This window comes from Xiphophorus couchianus, chromosome 24 (assembly GCF_001444195.1).
Source record: "Xiphophorus couchianus chromosome 24, X_couchianus-1.0, whole genome shotgun sequence".
Taxonomy (NCBI): Eukaryota; Metazoa; Chordata; class Actinopteri; order Cyprinodontiformes; family Poeciliidae; genus Xiphophorus; species Xiphophorus couchianus.
Window position 1 is genome coordinate 20,032,451 of NC_040251.1, and position 15,379 is coordinate 20,047,829.

A 15,379-nucleotide genomic window follows, 5' to 3' on the forward strand; every position below is an offset into this window, starting at 1 on the left:
ACAACTAGCTCCACGGCTAACTCCACGACTAGCTCCACGACTAGCTCCACGGCTAGCTCCACGACTAGCTCCACGGCTAGCTCCACGGCTAGCTCCACGGCTGTTACTGTCTCTTACTCTGGAGTTCCGAGAAGATGGCGGACAGGGCAGTCATGTTTCTCTGAGCTCCCTAAGAGGTCCCGACTCTAAACTACGTTATGAAGTGATACTACTAGTAAATATTTGTAAAAATCAGTTCTCAGCTTGAAGTATGAAGAAAAGCAATAAGTTTCTGCCACCTGCAGTCAAGACTTCGCATTCTAAAAGTGATCACGACTATTCTGGGCCAATGGAATCAGCTGCAGCTGGCAAACGGGACAGGGAAGCCAGAACCCCGACCAGAACCCCGACCAGTACTCCGGAAAAAAACACACACATGGAAAAAAGAACCAAAGGTTCGTCCCAGGATCAAATGAACACTGAGGCTATTTTAAGAGCTATAAGTTCCTTAGGACAGAAAGTAAATGACCGCATGGAAGAAGTTGGCATGTAAATGAAGCAGCACAGTGCTATGCTAGCGGCTATTGCTAAATCGGTTCAGCTCAACTCAGAGGAGCTAAACGATTGCAAAAAGAAAATAATAGAATTGGAGAAACAAGTGGATACACTCTCCAAAGAGAACATGAAGTTGAAAGAAGGAGTCCTGAACAGTGAAAGATATAAAAGACGGTGGAGCCTCAGCATAAAGGAAAGAAGGAAAAGTCTGGTGAGAACATCCGAGATGAAGTTGTGGCGCTTCTGGGAAAAATTGCACCTGATTTGGCTTCAAAGATGGATGAAGAGGTTGATGTTGTCCAGAGTGGGTCAAAAGATGCATAACAGGGACAGACAGATTATTGTTCTGTTTGTGAGACGACATCTGGAAGAGAAGTAAAACTTCTCCAGTTTGCAAAGAAGAAGGAGTTCGCTTCTCTGAAGATTTGACACCAGAAGATTGGAAAGCAAGACAAGTTATGTGGCCAAAAACTGAAAAAGCAAGAAAAGAAGGCAAAGCTGCAGGTTTCAGGGTTTCAGGGCCCGTTTGGGTTCATCAGAGGCAAACACATCTACAGCTGAGAACTGAGATGCAGCAGAAATGAACATGGAAAGGTAGAGGACAGTTCTGTTAATGGGACCTTTTCACTCTGCTAAACCGTGTGTTCATGTGTTCATGTGTTCATGTGTTCATCTGTTCTACTTTTCAGATAAAAAACGATTTTTCTTTAGTTTCTTTTAACACAAGGGGACTAAAAGACTCACTTAAACGGAAAGCAGTTTTTTGTTTTGTAAAGGACAACAAGCACACTGCACCTTTTTACAGGAAACTCATTCTGATGCATCTGACGTGAAGTTCTGGTCGCAGCAACGGGAGATAAAATTCTCTTCAGGGACAAATGGACCTGCTGGAGTCGCCATCTGCTTTCTCAGGTGTCCAGTAAGATTTTGAGTGAGAAAGCAGATAAGGATGGACATTCCTGTGTTTTAGAAGTTGATAATGTCCCAATAATTTTGTTAAACATTTATGGATATAATAATGATCAATACAACAGGAATCTGTTACATCAAATAACAAGGGTTATTGTGGAGTTTAATGCTAATTTTCCTACTGATCATATCGTAGTTGGAGGGGATTTCAACTTTTAACTCCAGATGAATGTTTGGATCGGTGGATCAATGGATCGATGGATCAATGGATCGATGGATCGATGGATCAATGGATCGGTGGATCAATGGATCGATGGATCGATGGATCCATGGATCGATGGATCGATGGATCGATGGATTGATGGATCAATGGATCGATGGATCCATGGATCGATGGATCGATGGATCGATGGATGGATCGATGGATCGATGGATCGATGGATTAATGGATTAATGGATCGATGGATTGATGGCCTTCACTGCTGGTCAAAGAAACTCCAAATCCTATTCTTAAAGAATTTGTTAGTAACACGAATTTAATAGACGTCTGGAGAACGATAGACAGTGGAGTCAAACAGTTCACCTGGCACAAACCTGATGATCATAGTAGATCAGGTATTGATTATTGGCTGGTATCTGCTGCAGTCCTAGAGTGTATTAAAGAAACAGAGATAGCAAACTGTCCTGTAAGTGATCACTGCATTATCAATTTAAAACTACAAAAACTGGATAGAAGTTCTAAACCCAATAATTACTGGAAATTTAATTCAAACCTTCTTACAAACTTAGAGTTTTGTCAATTTATTAAGGAACTTATTCTAAATATATCAAGTGACAATTCTATTGAAACACCAATTCTTAAATGGGAATACTTGAAATATAGTATTAGAAAATATTCAATTAAATTTGGTCAAGAGTTACATAGAAAAATAAAAGCAGAAGAGACAATGATGATTAAAGATCTTATGTCACTTTACAGAAAATTAAGTTGGACTGATGAAAATAATAAAGAAATAATAAATAAATTGCAATCTAAATTAGATGAGATTTACATAAATAGGTGCTTATGTAAGGTGGATCGAAGAAGGAGAAAAAAATAGTGCTTTTTTTTGTAACTTAGAAAAACATAGACAGGAATATAATTATTAATAGTCTTATAATTGATGAAGTGGAATGTTCTGAGAATAAGAGAATAACAGAAGAAGTATTTAAGTTCTATAGTAATCTTTATAAATCTTCACATACAGAACAAATTACTTCATCCTTTTTTGATAAAATAAATAATCTGGTTCCAGTTATTGATGAAAACTTCAAAGAAATTTGTGATGAAGAGCCAAGAATCTCTGAATTTGACATTTCTATAAAAAATATGGCTTCTGACCGCCAGACGGCCTCACAGCTAATCTTTAGAAACATTTCTGGGAGGATTTAAAACTTTTGTTGTTTCAGGCTGTAGAAGAATGTGTTAGTAGGAAGGAACTCATGGAAACTATGAAACAAGGCGTAATTAAATTAATCCCAAAACCTGGTAAAGATAAGAAAAATTTAAATAATTTAAGACCTATCACGCTGTTGAACACTGATTACAAGATCTTAACTAAAGGTTAAAAACTGGTTTACCTAAAATAATTAGTCAAACCCAATCCGGTTTTCTGAAAGGCAGATCCATCCATAACAACATCCGCCTGGTTCTGGACCTTATTGATTATAGTCATTAATAAAAGATGATGGTTTTATGTTGTTTTTAGATTTACACAAATCAATTTATCAATTTATTGTTAACACGTTGAGACATTTTGGTTTTGGAAATAGTTTTCTTAATATGATTACCATGTTAAACACCAATATCAACACTTATATATATTATTATATATTAATATTAAGCTGTGTGTCTTTGTCACAGGGCTCATGCCCCAGATTCAAAGTAGAAAGGGGAATCAGACCAGGCTGCAGTATCTCGCCTCTCTTATTTATTTTAGTCACAGAACTACCAGCAATAACAATTAAAAACTCTAATATTGAAGGTCTGGAAATAAATAACCAAAAAATAATCATTAGCCAATTTGCAGATGATACAACCCTCTTCCTAAAAAACAAAGAACAAATTCCTTTAGCTCTAAAGGAAATAAAGTTGTTCTCTCAGGGCTGCAGCTAAATGTAAATAAATGTGAAATTATGAGTATCCATAACTGTTCTGATTCTTCAATTTTCAATATTCCAGTTAAAAATGAAGTTAAATCCTTAGGCATGTAGATTACTAAGTGTAGAGCTACCAGTGTTAGAAAAGATTTACAAGACAACATTGATAAATGTGGCAAAACTTTAAATATTTGGCTTCAAAGAGACTTGATGTTGTTTGGTAGAACTTTATGAACAAAAACTGAATCCTTATCCAGGCTGACGTTTCCTGCATGTTCCTTAGCCGTCCCTCCAAATATCATAAAACAGATTAACAGAATTAATTTTAACTTTATTTGGAAAAACAAGCACCATTACATCAGAAAAAGTGATTTGCTAAAACATTTTGAGGAAGGTGGCATCAAGGCAATCGATTTAGAAATTATGAATGGTACTTTAAAAATTAGATGGCTTCAGTCCTTTTTAAAAAACGGTGATTTTATTTGGTTTGTTAAACCGTCGTTTGTATTTCAAAAAGTTGGAGGTATTGAGCTGTTATTGAAATGTGATTTTGAATTATCAAAACTCCCTATAACTCTTTAATTTCCATCAACAGGTTTTGTTACAGTGGAAATTAATGTTTAAACAACTTCAGTCCTCATAATGTTCCACTGTGGAACAACAGAGCCATTCTATGTGTAGAAGATCTATGTTTCTAGAAGATTGGTGGAATAAACAAATCTGGTCAATTATTCATTTACTGGATGGAAATGGTGAAATTCTGAGTTTGGAGGAATTTAACAGGAAGTTTGGAGCTGATTGTTCACTAACAATTTATAAGAAAGTTTTATATAGTTTCCCTAATGTCCTCATTCAGTCAGTTAATGGAAGAATTTCAGTTAGTAGTCCCCTCTGATTAAGTTATTTTATTTTATTATATATTTTTTTTATTTGATCTATTTTTATTTTTTCATTATTTTAATACTTTGTTCTAGCCTTGCATCTAATTGGTTTTGTAAACAGCAGTAGTTGTGATATTATTTTTTTGTAATGTCTGTTATTGACGTGTTGTTTGAGATTGTTATTGTTATTCTTATATATTCAATAAAAAAAAGAAAAAAACAAACTGTCTCTTACTCTGTGGAGTCTCAGTGTCTGGGATCATGAGCGCCCCCTGCCATGAGGCCAGAGAACTGCCTGCCTGCCTCACCTCCAATCTGGTGACAACAAACACTGAACGTTATGTTATATTAGCTAAATTATGGAAAATCAGTTCATACATTAAACGTTTTTAACCATTTTATTGGCGACATTCAGACAGGAGGAACATTCTCTCATAGAATATCAGCCAGTGCAGTTAGTGAGAGGTTAATCAGTCCAGGTGAGGCTCAGCTGCTGCTGCTGCTTCACCTGCTGAGTGTTTGAATGGCAAAATGCAAAAATTCAGATTTTGAAGAATAAAATAATCAGAATTAGTTCAGCTGAATGAAAAATAGGTCCTTTATAGTACAAACCACAGGGTAAAAATAGCAATATAAATGATTTTATCATTATATATTATTTTCCATGATAACAGGTGAGGCTCTGCACTTCACTGCCTGCTATGATTCTTTATGACAACATTCTAATTTCAAACACAACATTTATATTGAAGAATCTGTTTCCATCTCCAGTGTAAAACTGCGGTAAAGTTATCGGTTCTATCCACAGATAGCTTTGCGGTAAAGTTATCGGTTCTATCCACAGATAGCTTTGCGGTAAAGTTATCGGTTCTATCCTCAGATAGCTTTGCGGTAAAGTTATCGGTTCTATCCACAGATAGCTTTGCGGTAAAGTTATCGGTTCTATCCTCAGATAGCTTTGCGGTAAAGTTATCGGTTCTATCCACAGATAGCTTTGCGGTAAAGTTATCGGTTCTATCCTCAGATAGCTTTGCGGTAAAGTTATCGGTTCTATCCACAGATAGCTTTGCGGTAAAGTTATCGGTTCTATCCACAGATAGCTTTGCGGTAAAGTTATCGGTTCTATCCACAGATAGCTTTGCGGTAAAGTTATCGGTTCTATCCTCAGATAGCTTTGTGGTAAAGTTATCGGTTCTATCCTCAGATAGCTTTGTGGTAAAGTTATCGGTTCTATCCTCAGATAGCTTTGCGGTAAAGTTATCGGTTCTATCCTCAGATAGCTTTGCGGTAAAGTTATCGGTTCTATCCTCAGATAGCTTTGTGGTAAAGTTATCGGTTCTATCCTCAGATAGCTTTGCGGTAAAGTTATCGGTTCTATCCTCAGATAGCTTTGCGGTAAAGTTATCGGTTCTATCCTCAGATAGCTTTGCGGTAAAGTTATCGGTTCTATCCACAGATAGCTTTGCGGTAAAGTTATCGGTTCTATCCTCAGATAGCTTTGCGGTAAAGTTATCGGTTCTATCCTCAGATAGCTTTGCGGTAAAGTTATCGGTTCTATCCTCAGATAGCTTTGCGGTAAAGTTATCGGTTCTATCCTCAGATAGCTTTGCGGTAAAGTTATCGGTTCTATCCTCAGATAGCTTTGCGGTAAAGTTATCGGTTCTATCCACAGATAGCTTTGCGGTAAAGTTATCCGTCATTCCGCCTCTTTGAAAATGACAGTAAAGCCCGCACTCGATTTTTACGTGCCCCACGGCACAAGACATTACGGCACCCTAATGTACGAGCTCCTTTCAGAGTAAAAGCTCACATCCGGTTCATGTTTGATCTACTGCCAGTAGATTTCCAGAGGCTTCATGTTTAGACTTTGTATTTTTGGAGTTGCAAAAGTAAATAAAGTATCAGAAATAATTGGGGACATTAAGCAACACTGAAAAACTTCCAGTCACTTCTGGGTGGAGGAAACCAGGAAATGTCGTCCACATCGCTGTTTAATTTCAAAATAAAAGCCTATTAAAATAAGACTATTTTCCCCTTAAGTTGCCATGCTTTTATTTTGAAATTAAAGATCAGACGTGGTTGACATTGACTGGTTTTGTCCCAGTGGCGTCCCTCAGCCACCCAGTGACAAGTTACTGGAAACAAAGTTTTTCAGCAACAATAACTGGACTTAACTTCTGTTTCTGGTCCGGTCCGGTCCAGGTGTGTCCTGCCTCAGGTGAACCATCATTACCAGTCTGGTCCCAGTCTGGTTGACATCCAGTTTGCAGTACCAGAGGTTTTTCCAGAACCGGACCAGACCGGGTCGACCTGCTATGTGGGTGGAGGACAAAGTTCTGACCCGGAATGAAGGCGGTTCTGGAGTTATTCCAGGAATGTTCTGATGACAGAGCTTCCTGCGGTTCCCCTCAGACATGAAGCAACACCAGAACCAGAACCAGAACCGGGCCGTAAATCAGCCTGTCGTTGAGGTCGATGGCCTGGAGGAGGGGGGCGGAACCGCGGGTCACATGACCACCACCCACTTCCTGTTCAGCACAATAAGAGACCAGAACCAGCAGACCCAGTCAGGACAGAGCCAGAACCCGGACCCGTCCCTCGGCTCGGAGCAGCTGCTGCCGGATCGGACCAGGATGTGGACGTGTTTGATCCTCCTCAGCCTGCTGGATCAGAACCAGGCTGCTCCTGTAAGACTGGACCTGATGACGGGTTCTATCAGAACCAATCCGGATCACTGACCCGTGTTTGTCTTTGAACAGCTTCCTGGGAAAAATGGAGACCTGGTTCTGATGGTTCTGCAGCAGCAAGTGGCCCAAACTGCGGTAAGGCTTTACAGACGGTTCTGATGGGAACTGGACTCTGGTTCTGGTCCAGAGCTGGAGCTTTAAGACCCAGAAGAATCCAACTGGACCGAAAGGCTTCAGGACTATGTGAGGAGAGAACCGGACCTTAGAGTGACCAGAACCTTAGACAAACGGACCTTAGAGTGGACGGACCTGTCAGACTGACAGGTTCCACTGTGGTTCTGGTGGTTCCGATGGTCCATCTCCACATGTTCTACAGATTAAATTGATTAAACATTTAGAGTCAGAACCACCGGTTTGGTTCTACCCTGGTAACCAGGGGAACCGGTCCACCTTGGTTCAGAACCGGTCTCTGTCGGTGTCTTCATGTCCCCTGAAGTCCAGCAGAGTCAAAAGAACCAGAACCAGAACCAGATGATCGGTCACGGTGCTGCTGGGTTCTGTCTGCAGGTCACCGCCGCCCCGTCGGACCCGCCACAGAGGACATCGTCCTCCTCTTCATCCTCCTCCTCTTCATCCTCAGACTCCTCAGAGTCCAGCCAGAGGTCCATGGTAAGAACCAGAACCAGTCCTGAGTTACCCCACATGTAACTACATTACCCATAATGCTCAGCAGCAGGTCTACATGACCATAGCAACAGGAAGAGGATCCAAGATCTACGATGAGAGAGATGCTTCACTACTAGCAGTAAATTAATGTCAAATGTTTTCACAGACGTTTCAACTGCTGAAGGAAAGACAGGAGGAGGAGGACACGGTAACACACACACACACACAGATACACACACACTCTGAGGTTATAAATCTCTTGTTCAGTGACATCATGTCTGTCTGATCTGATGATGTCACTTCCTGCAGGCGGTGGAGCAGATGGACTCTGAGGAGGTGAGGCGTCTTTACTTAGAGATCACTTCCTGTAGAAAGGTCAGCTGACCCGGCTGTGTGTGTGTGTGTGTGTGTGTGTGTGAGTGTGTGTCAGAGCTCAGAGCTGCTGCTGCCTCCCAGTATCACCAGCACCACCAGTCTGACAGATGGAGGACGAGATCAGGTGACATCATCAACATGGCTTCACTCAGCTTATCAGCCAATCAGAACGCAGCTTTCTGACGATTTCTGCTCTCCAACTGCAACTCGACCTTTAACCCTGCATGACTCCTTCCTCTAAGCCCCGCCCACCCTCCACCCACCTCTAACCCCACCCACCTTCCTGTCTCCCCCAGGTGTTGCTCCAGACCTCGCTCCACCTCCTGAACAGCCAGGAAGTGGGCGGGGACGTCATAGAAAGGGGCGTGTCCTTGGACAGTGTGGGCGGAGCTACGCTGCGATCAGCAGGTGGAGACGCCAGCGAAGCCGAGGAAGAGGAGAAGAATGACCTTCATCCTCTGACAGACGACAGCCTGGAGGGTTCAGATGGAACGACCTTTCACCTTCCTGGTTTCCATGGTGATGAGACGGGGCTAGAGCTGGCGCTGTAGCAGAGACCACGCCCCCTGCTGTTCACCTTTATAGTAACCATGTAGCTGATTGAGCTGCTATTACTGAAGCTCATTAGATGATCAATAATCAATAATCTGATGATTTAATAAAAATATTTACATCCATCAGAGTTCCTGTTTTATCTGCATAAAGAGGTCAGAGGTCACACACAGCACCCCCATGTGGAGCAGAGCGGAACTGACTCCATGGTTCTGGTCTGCTGAACCGGACCGGTTCTGACCAGAACTTGGTCCAAAATGTCGGGTCACCAGGTTCTGCTCTGGTTCCTGAAGTTTGGGTCGGTGTCAGGAAACCATCTGGGCTCTGAATGAGAGATCAGCATCCCGACCAGAACCAGAACCAGACTGGTTCTGTTGTCTCTGTGTGGTCTGGTAGAACGGATCAGACTCAGAACCAGGAGTCCAGGTTCAACTCAATGGATCAGAACCTCTGGAGTCCAGAACGTCCGAACCAGGATCCGACCCGGTGGACCCGGTTCCATCTCTGTCCTCCAGTTCTGTTTGGAGGGCGAGGCTCTGGTGCTGGATGTAAAGTCTGCTCTCTGCTTCGGGTCAGAACCAGCTCCCAGCAACGACCGGATCAGAACCGCTTCAGAACTGGGCCGACCCAGAGGAGAACCTGCTCTGTCTCCACCAGAGGACTGAAGAGTCGGGCTGCAGCCGATCGGTTCTGATCAGGCTGCAGACCCAATAACGTCCAATCGAATAGAATCGGTTCCAGAATAATTTATTGATCCAAACGGAAATTAAAGAGTTTCTGTAGATTAACTCAGATTAATAATGAATGTTGTTCTGGGAGATTGTCCCTCAGTGACTCAAAGAGCTGTTAGCTACATGCTGTTAGCCACAAGCTGTTAGCCACATCCCGTTAGCCATGTGTTTTTAGCTATATGCTGTTGGCTACATGTTGTTAGCCACACCTTGTTAGTTACATGTTGTTAGCCACAAGCTGTTAGCCACATCCCGTTAGCCATGTGTTTTTAGCTATATGCTGTTGGCTACATGTTGTTAGCCACACCTTGTTAGTTACATGTTGTTAGCCACATGCTGCTAGCCACATGCCGTTAGCCATATGCTGTGAGCTACATGCTGCTAGCTGAGGACACACCTGGTCCTGGTTAGTGTTCTGTCTTCTGTCCATCCTGCTGCTGACCGTCTGACCTGCTGGTGTCTCCAGCAGACGTCCTCGTTGTCTTTAAGGACATCCTCGTCTCACACCGCAGGCTCTGATTGGCCGGTGGTGAGTCCAGTAACCATAGTAACTGATCTGATCAGTCTCTATGTTTCTGACTCGGTTCTCCTGCATCATGGAGGTTCTGATCCTGGCCGGGTTCTGTTCACATGGACACCACAGGAGGTCCTCTGGTGGGACACCAGGGGGCGCTGACGGAGGCAGCAGGTCATGTGATCAGGACGGCTCCCTCTGATTGGTCGGTAGAGAACTCCGCCTCCTAGTGGGACACCAGGGGGCGCCATGGACTCCTCATTTCCTCCTGCAGGGCCAGTATTCATGTTTTCATCTGGACCCAGCACGACTCACTCAGAACCACTGAACCGGGTCGGAAATATTTTACCTCCTGGTTTGTTTTAATGTGTGACCCAAACTACCGGATCAGAACCAGAACCAACACAGCAGCAGCTCAGCTCACTTTATTATGAAAAAGACCTAGAAGAATCAGGTTTTATTTTGAAAAGTTCAGTCACTTTCTGTCTGCTGTTAATGTCCAATCAGAGTGAGGTCCCACGGAGCATGCTCAGTTCAGTCTGACCCCCTGCAGAGATGACATCACTTCCTCCTGAGGCACTGCAGTCCAAGCAGATCAATCAGTGATGTCACTTCCTGTGGGTGGAGCCCTTGTGGAACAGGTAGATGGGTCTCTGGTTACCTGGGTCAGAAACAGTTGAGGTCACATGAGCAGCTGGACCAATCAGAGGTGGTTTATCATCAGGGTTCAGTGAGACGCTGTGATGTCATAATATTCACCCTGACTGCATGCTGGGTAATGACGGGTCATTAGTTTACATACAGTTGCTGCTGGTCTGACAGGAAGTGTTTAACGTTCACAGCAGGAGAATCTGAACCAAATACAACTTTTCCTCCGCAGATCGTCCGATTCCGATCTATTCAACAATAAATCCGACCTGTTCCTCTTCCAGATCCGATATTTCTCAATGCGTTACAGTGAGAACGTCACATTTTATCCATCATGCATCAGAATTCAGCAGCAGAAGAAGACGACGTTAAATCAACGTATGAAACTAATGAAGTGATGAAAACAGTCAGTGAACGAATCGCATCCCAACCGACCACTCCTGGTCAAACATCCAAACAGAACCGGGTCAGAAGCTGCGGCTGCACTAAAGGCCGCTGCTGTTAGCTTTCTGTATCAGCTTCCTGCTGATCGCGCTGTCGCGGCCATTTTACTGCCGTAAACACAGAGCTGTTGGGGGACGGCTATATTCTTCTTCTTTGGTTGCTTTGGTCAGAATCCGTTCACACGGCGTCTGACTGCAGTCATTTATTATCATGATGGACCAGAGACAAAACCAGATTTCAGACAGAAATTGTACGCGAGCCTCCAGGCCTGCTATGCTAACGCTAATGCTAACGTAGCCGCAGTGAGGAGGAACCATGGAGGGAATGCAGAGACATTCATGTTATATAATGAATTATTATCAACTAGAATGATGATCATCAACCTGTACAAACTGCAGGGGAGCTAGCATGCTAGCTGCCACCTGTGTGTGTGTGTGTGTGTGTTACCTGTGTGTGTGAGCGGTCTGTAGGAGGTGAAGCCGATGGTGTTGGTGAGCAGGAAGGTGAATAGTTCTGGTCGGAGCCTCAGGGTTCTGAAGTGACGTAGCGTCGAGTCCTGGGATAAAACAGTACCAGGTCAGAACCAGATCTCTGGTTCTGACCTGGTGCCCCCATCCCCTCCTCACCCTCTTGCTGCGGCCGTAGCCGCTCCAGGGCTGCGGCTCCAGGATCAGCGTTCCGCCCGGCGACAGGCTCTGATAGGCCCGTCTGAACAGCCGGACCACGCCCCGGTCACCTGACTGCAGCTGCACCCACTTGGTGACGCCCAGAGCCACAATGATGTCATAATGGCCCCTCCCAGGCCACACCTCCCCCTCACACACGTAGTTGCCCTGTGGGCAGAGTCAGACAGGTTACCATGGAGACGTACTGAGTAGAGGTGAGGCCAAATTGCTCTACAGGTAAACGATCAATAATCATGTTTGTTGCTGTATTTTCCATCAGGCAGTACGGAGGACACCTACAGACTCACCTGGATGAAGGTGACGTTGTCGGGGAACCTGGAGGAGGATGATGATGGCGGCAGAAGGGGCGGAGCTGAGAGAGGACCCCGACTGACCCTGAAGGACACGGGGAGGGGAGGCGGCGCCCGCATCACTTCCTGTCTGTGTGCCGCCACCAGGTCATGTGACAGGAAGTGACGAACATTCTGCCTGGCGGCGTGGACCAGCCGCTCGTCTAGCTCCACCCCCAGGATGTGGGCGGGGTTAAAGCTCCTGGCGATGGCCAGCGTCATGTGACCGGCGCCGCAGCCCACATCCAGAACCGTCCGGTCTCTGAACCAATCGGCTTCCAGGAGGCGGAGCCGCGGGTCAGGCTCCGCCCCCACCCGCCCCTCGTGGCTGTCGCCGTAGAAACCGTAGTAGCCATAGTAACGGCAGCGGTTCCCGTGCCGGTAGCGCTGCAGGGCCTTCTTCCTCTCTGATGTGGGGACGGAGCCAAGACCAGGTCCTCCACACCTGCAGGGGGAGACAGTGAGGTCACATGACCCCACGGACCAATCAGAACACAGCTCTGTGCAAACTGTCCAATCAGAATGCAGCTCTTCACCCACCTGCTGGCTTTAGCCCCTCCCACCAGTGGCGTCTGGAACTTGGCTGCCAGCTTTGTGGTTTCCACGGTAACGCCTCCGTCAGCCGACCTGGTGGAGGCGGTGCGGCGGCGGCGGCTCCCAGGAGGGGGGTGGGTGTGTCTGCGTGGCAGGATGGGGGGCGGAGCCAAGTCGTCCCGGCAGGTGATGGAGGTGTTGAGCTCACAGGACAGAGGAGACGCAGGAACTGGAAGAGAGACACGGTGGAGGACAACGAACCAGAGGACAGCGCCCCCAATGGAGGCCAGAGGAACTGCAGCAGGTGTTACCTGAGGGTCCTGCTGAGGGCAGGAACAGCCTGGCCGGCGTCTCCTCCTTCTCCCCTCCTCCCCCATGCTGTCGGTAGCGGTGTCTCCTCCGGGACTTTAGGGGGGACAGCAGGACGGTGGCGGCGTCCCCGTCCTCCCCCCTCAGGTTCAGGGGGTCGGTGACGTCCCGGGGGACCAGGATCTCCACGGCGTCTCTGCTGCGGGACGGCAGGGGGGAGCAGCGCGGCGTCTCCTGATTGGTCGCCCTGAGGGGAGGGAGGGAGGGACAACGCTGAGCATCCTGTTGTCCACAGCGAGACATCAGGACCCTGAACCAGCAACTGATCTTTCCTTGATGCTCCTGAACGCATCTCGTCCTTCCAGAACCTGAACTCAGAACCGTTGGGATTCTCTGGTGGAACCCAGAGGATCAGAACCAACCAGAACCCGTCCAGCAGCTCTTCAGTGGTTCCACTGGGCCGGTTCTGGTTGACCCGGTCAGGGAGCCTGGATGAGTTCTACTGATGGACCCAGAGACCCAGGTTCTGGTCCAGATGATCAGCTGCCTTCAGATCAAAGTTCAGCTTGTTAACCTTTGACCTTTGCTCAGACAGCCAATGGAAATATCAGTCTGTTGGCTTAGCCCTGTTATGCTAAGCTAGGCTAAGCTAATTTAAGCTAGGCTAGGCTAACAGTGACTCAGAGTTAGAACCTTGTACACATTCTCATCCTCTGGACTTTGACTAGACCCTGGTTCTCCATCGCTTCCTGAAATCCCCCTCTGCCCCTCCCCCACCTGTTGACCTCCTCGTCCAGCAGGGAGTTCAGGTTCAGCGGGTCGAAGATGTTCCCCCCCAACAGGAAGTGACTCGGCAGCACCGGCTCCGCCTGGCTCTCACTGTTGGCACGGCGACGGCGTTTGGCCACTCCTTTAAAGCCCACGGAGAACCGCCTCTTCCTGATCCTCTGATTGGCTGCAGGAGGAGGAGGGGGGGGCAGGTGGCCATTTTTAGGATTGATGGGAGGGCGGGGCTTATCCAGCTGCTCTGATAGGCTGACAGGAGCGGGGAAGGCGGGGCTTAGTCTGACAGGGTATTTTTCCTGAGACATCCTGATGAGGGCTCAGCCAATCAGAGATCTGCAGATAGAGGGGGCGGAGTCAGAGGCACAACCAATCAGAGACAAGCAAACAAACAGCTGGGCCATGTGTGGTTGCCATAGCGATAACTACTGAGTTTATGGAGCCCTTTGACCCCAGGATGAGTCGAAACGCTGAGATTCATTATGAAAAACCAGAAACAGATGATTTTAATGAGTTCATTTAAAGTTATTGATTATCAAAATAATAATGAGTTAAACCAATAAACACATTAAATCCTCTGAGGAAGTTAAACATGAAGGCTGCCTGAACTATATCAGGAAATATCAGATGCCAGGCAAAAATTGTTTAGATTTTAATACTGAGATATTATTCTGGAATCTCATATAACATTAATGATGATATTCTTCTAAATATTTAAATAATAATTAATTCATCTAGTCATAAGTCTCTCTGTAGTTTTCATGCCCTCCACTGACCCTTCTCCATTCCTGAGCTGCAGGAGTGACCTCTGACCTCTCCAGGTAACATTTACCTGCGTCTCTCTCTATGCTGTGGATGAGTTTGTCTAAAATAATGTTAAATTCATGAGCCTCACATTAATATGGAATAAATATAATAATTAAACTCTCCGTGTTTTAATGATCTGAATCTGACTGCAGATGGAGAAGCTAGCAGATCTCCTGACGGGAAAACAGGAGTTATTATCAAAGTTAATTAGATCTGGAACCAGCTCCAGAACCTCCTGAACCTCAGACCCGGTTACTACAGCTGGACCGAACTGAGACAGAACCTCGGCAGACCTGCCTGAGGAAGATGATGATCAAACTCACCGTGTCTCCTCCTCTTCCTCTAGTTTATGGAAATGGATCCAAACAGCTTTCGCCTCTAAAACAATCCCCGCCCCCTCCTGTCCTTCCACCAATAGCAATGCGCCCTCATGAATAACTAATGAGCCCAGTGGATACAAACACTTAGCTGAAGCTAGCCTCCTGTGGCTAACACACGCCCCTTCACTAAAAATCCCTTAAACTCCTCAGGTCTGACCGAAAATAGAAGCCCGCACAGCTCTGCGCGTGTCCGCGTGCGTGTCCGTGTGCCGTGACGTCATATAAACTGAAGGAATTTCACCAAAACACCGAGATAATGCTAGCTGCTTTATCTGAGGGATAACGGAGCCTGTGGGTTTACAGGCCAGAGTCTTAGTCCCGCCTCTCACCATTCTGACCAATCAGGATCAACAGCTTCCGAGGGCGGGAGATTGGGCCGTAAAATAAGGTGTCTTACTCTGTGCCTGATTAAAACTTCAACGGTAAAACATTATAGTTTAACCCGAAGATTTTAATCACTACAAAGTTAAA

General features: G+C 45.7%; 2 protein-coding genes across 3 annotated transcripts; one reads left to right on the forward strand and one right to left on the reverse strand.

Annotated features, from left to right (window-relative positions):
• Positions 1 to 6,862: 6,862 nt before the first annotated feature.
• On the forward strand, positions 6,863 to 8,868 carry LOC114140617 (uncharacterized). Of its 2 annotated transcripts, XM_028010724.1 has the most exons (7): positions 6,863 to 7,150; positions 7,223 to 7,285; positions 7,718 to 7,819; positions 7,983 to 8,024; positions 8,126 to 8,152; positions 8,247 to 8,315; positions 8,488 to 8,868. In XM_028010724.1, the coding sequence occupies exons 1-7, from the start codon at positions 6,878 to 6,880 to the stop codon at positions 8,740 to 8,742; spliced, it is 831 nt and encodes a 276-aa protein (XP_027866525.1). In that variant the 5' UTR covers positions 6,863 to 6,877; the 3' UTR covers positions 8,743 to 8,868. The 2 variants fall into 2 exon arrangements, with proteins under 2 accessions (XP_027866525.1, XP_027866526.1); XM_028010725.1 differs by lacking the exon at positions 8,247 to 8,315.
• Positions 8,869 to 10,398: 1,530 nt separating this feature from the next.
• mepceb (methylphosphate capping enzyme b) lies at positions 10,399 to 15,248 on the reverse strand. Its single transcript, XM_028010639.1, has 8 exons — positions 14,852 to 15,248; positions 13,716 to 14,057; positions 12,941 to 13,185; positions 12,636 to 12,858; positions 12,054 to 12,540; positions 11,707 to 11,913; positions 11,528 to 11,636; positions 10,399 to 10,649 (listed from the first exon to the last, which is right to left on the reverse strand). The coding sequence occupies exons 2-8, from the start codon at positions 14,027 to 14,029 to the stop codon at positions 10,597 to 10,599; spliced, it is 1,638 nt and encodes a 545-aa protein (XP_027866440.1). The 5' UTR covers positions 14,030 to 14,057; positions 14,852 to 15,248; the 3' UTR covers positions 10,399 to 10,596.
• Positions 15,249 to 15,379: the final 131 nt, after the last annotated feature.

Bases quoted from the DNA above. Each gene is read 5' to 3' on its own strand.
- LOC114140617 (XM_028010724.1), top strand. From the start codon at position 6,878: ATGAAGCAACACCAGAACCAGAACCAGAACCGGGCCGTAAATCAGCCT. The intron at 7,151-7,222 runs GTAAGACTGGAC...GTCTTTGAACAG, and splicing joins ATCAGAACCAGGCTGCTCCT to CTTCCTGGGAAAAATGGAGA. The intron at 8,025-8,125 runs GTAACACACACA...CACTTCCTGCAG, and splicing joins GACAGGAGGAGGAGGACACG to GCGGTGGAGCAGATGGACTC.
- mepceb (XM_028010639.1), bottom strand. From the start codon at position 14,029: ATGTCTCAGGAAAAATACCCTGTCAGACTAAGCCCCGCCTTCCCCGCT. The intron at 12,859-12,940 runs GTAACACCTGCT...TCTCTCTTCCAG, and splicing joins GCCCTCAGCAGGACCCTCAG to TTCCTGCGTCTCCTCTGTCC. The intron at 11,914-12,053 runs GTGAGTCTGTAG...CTCTGCCCACAG, and splicing joins ACAACGTCACCTTCATCCAG to GGCAACTACGTGTGTGAGGG.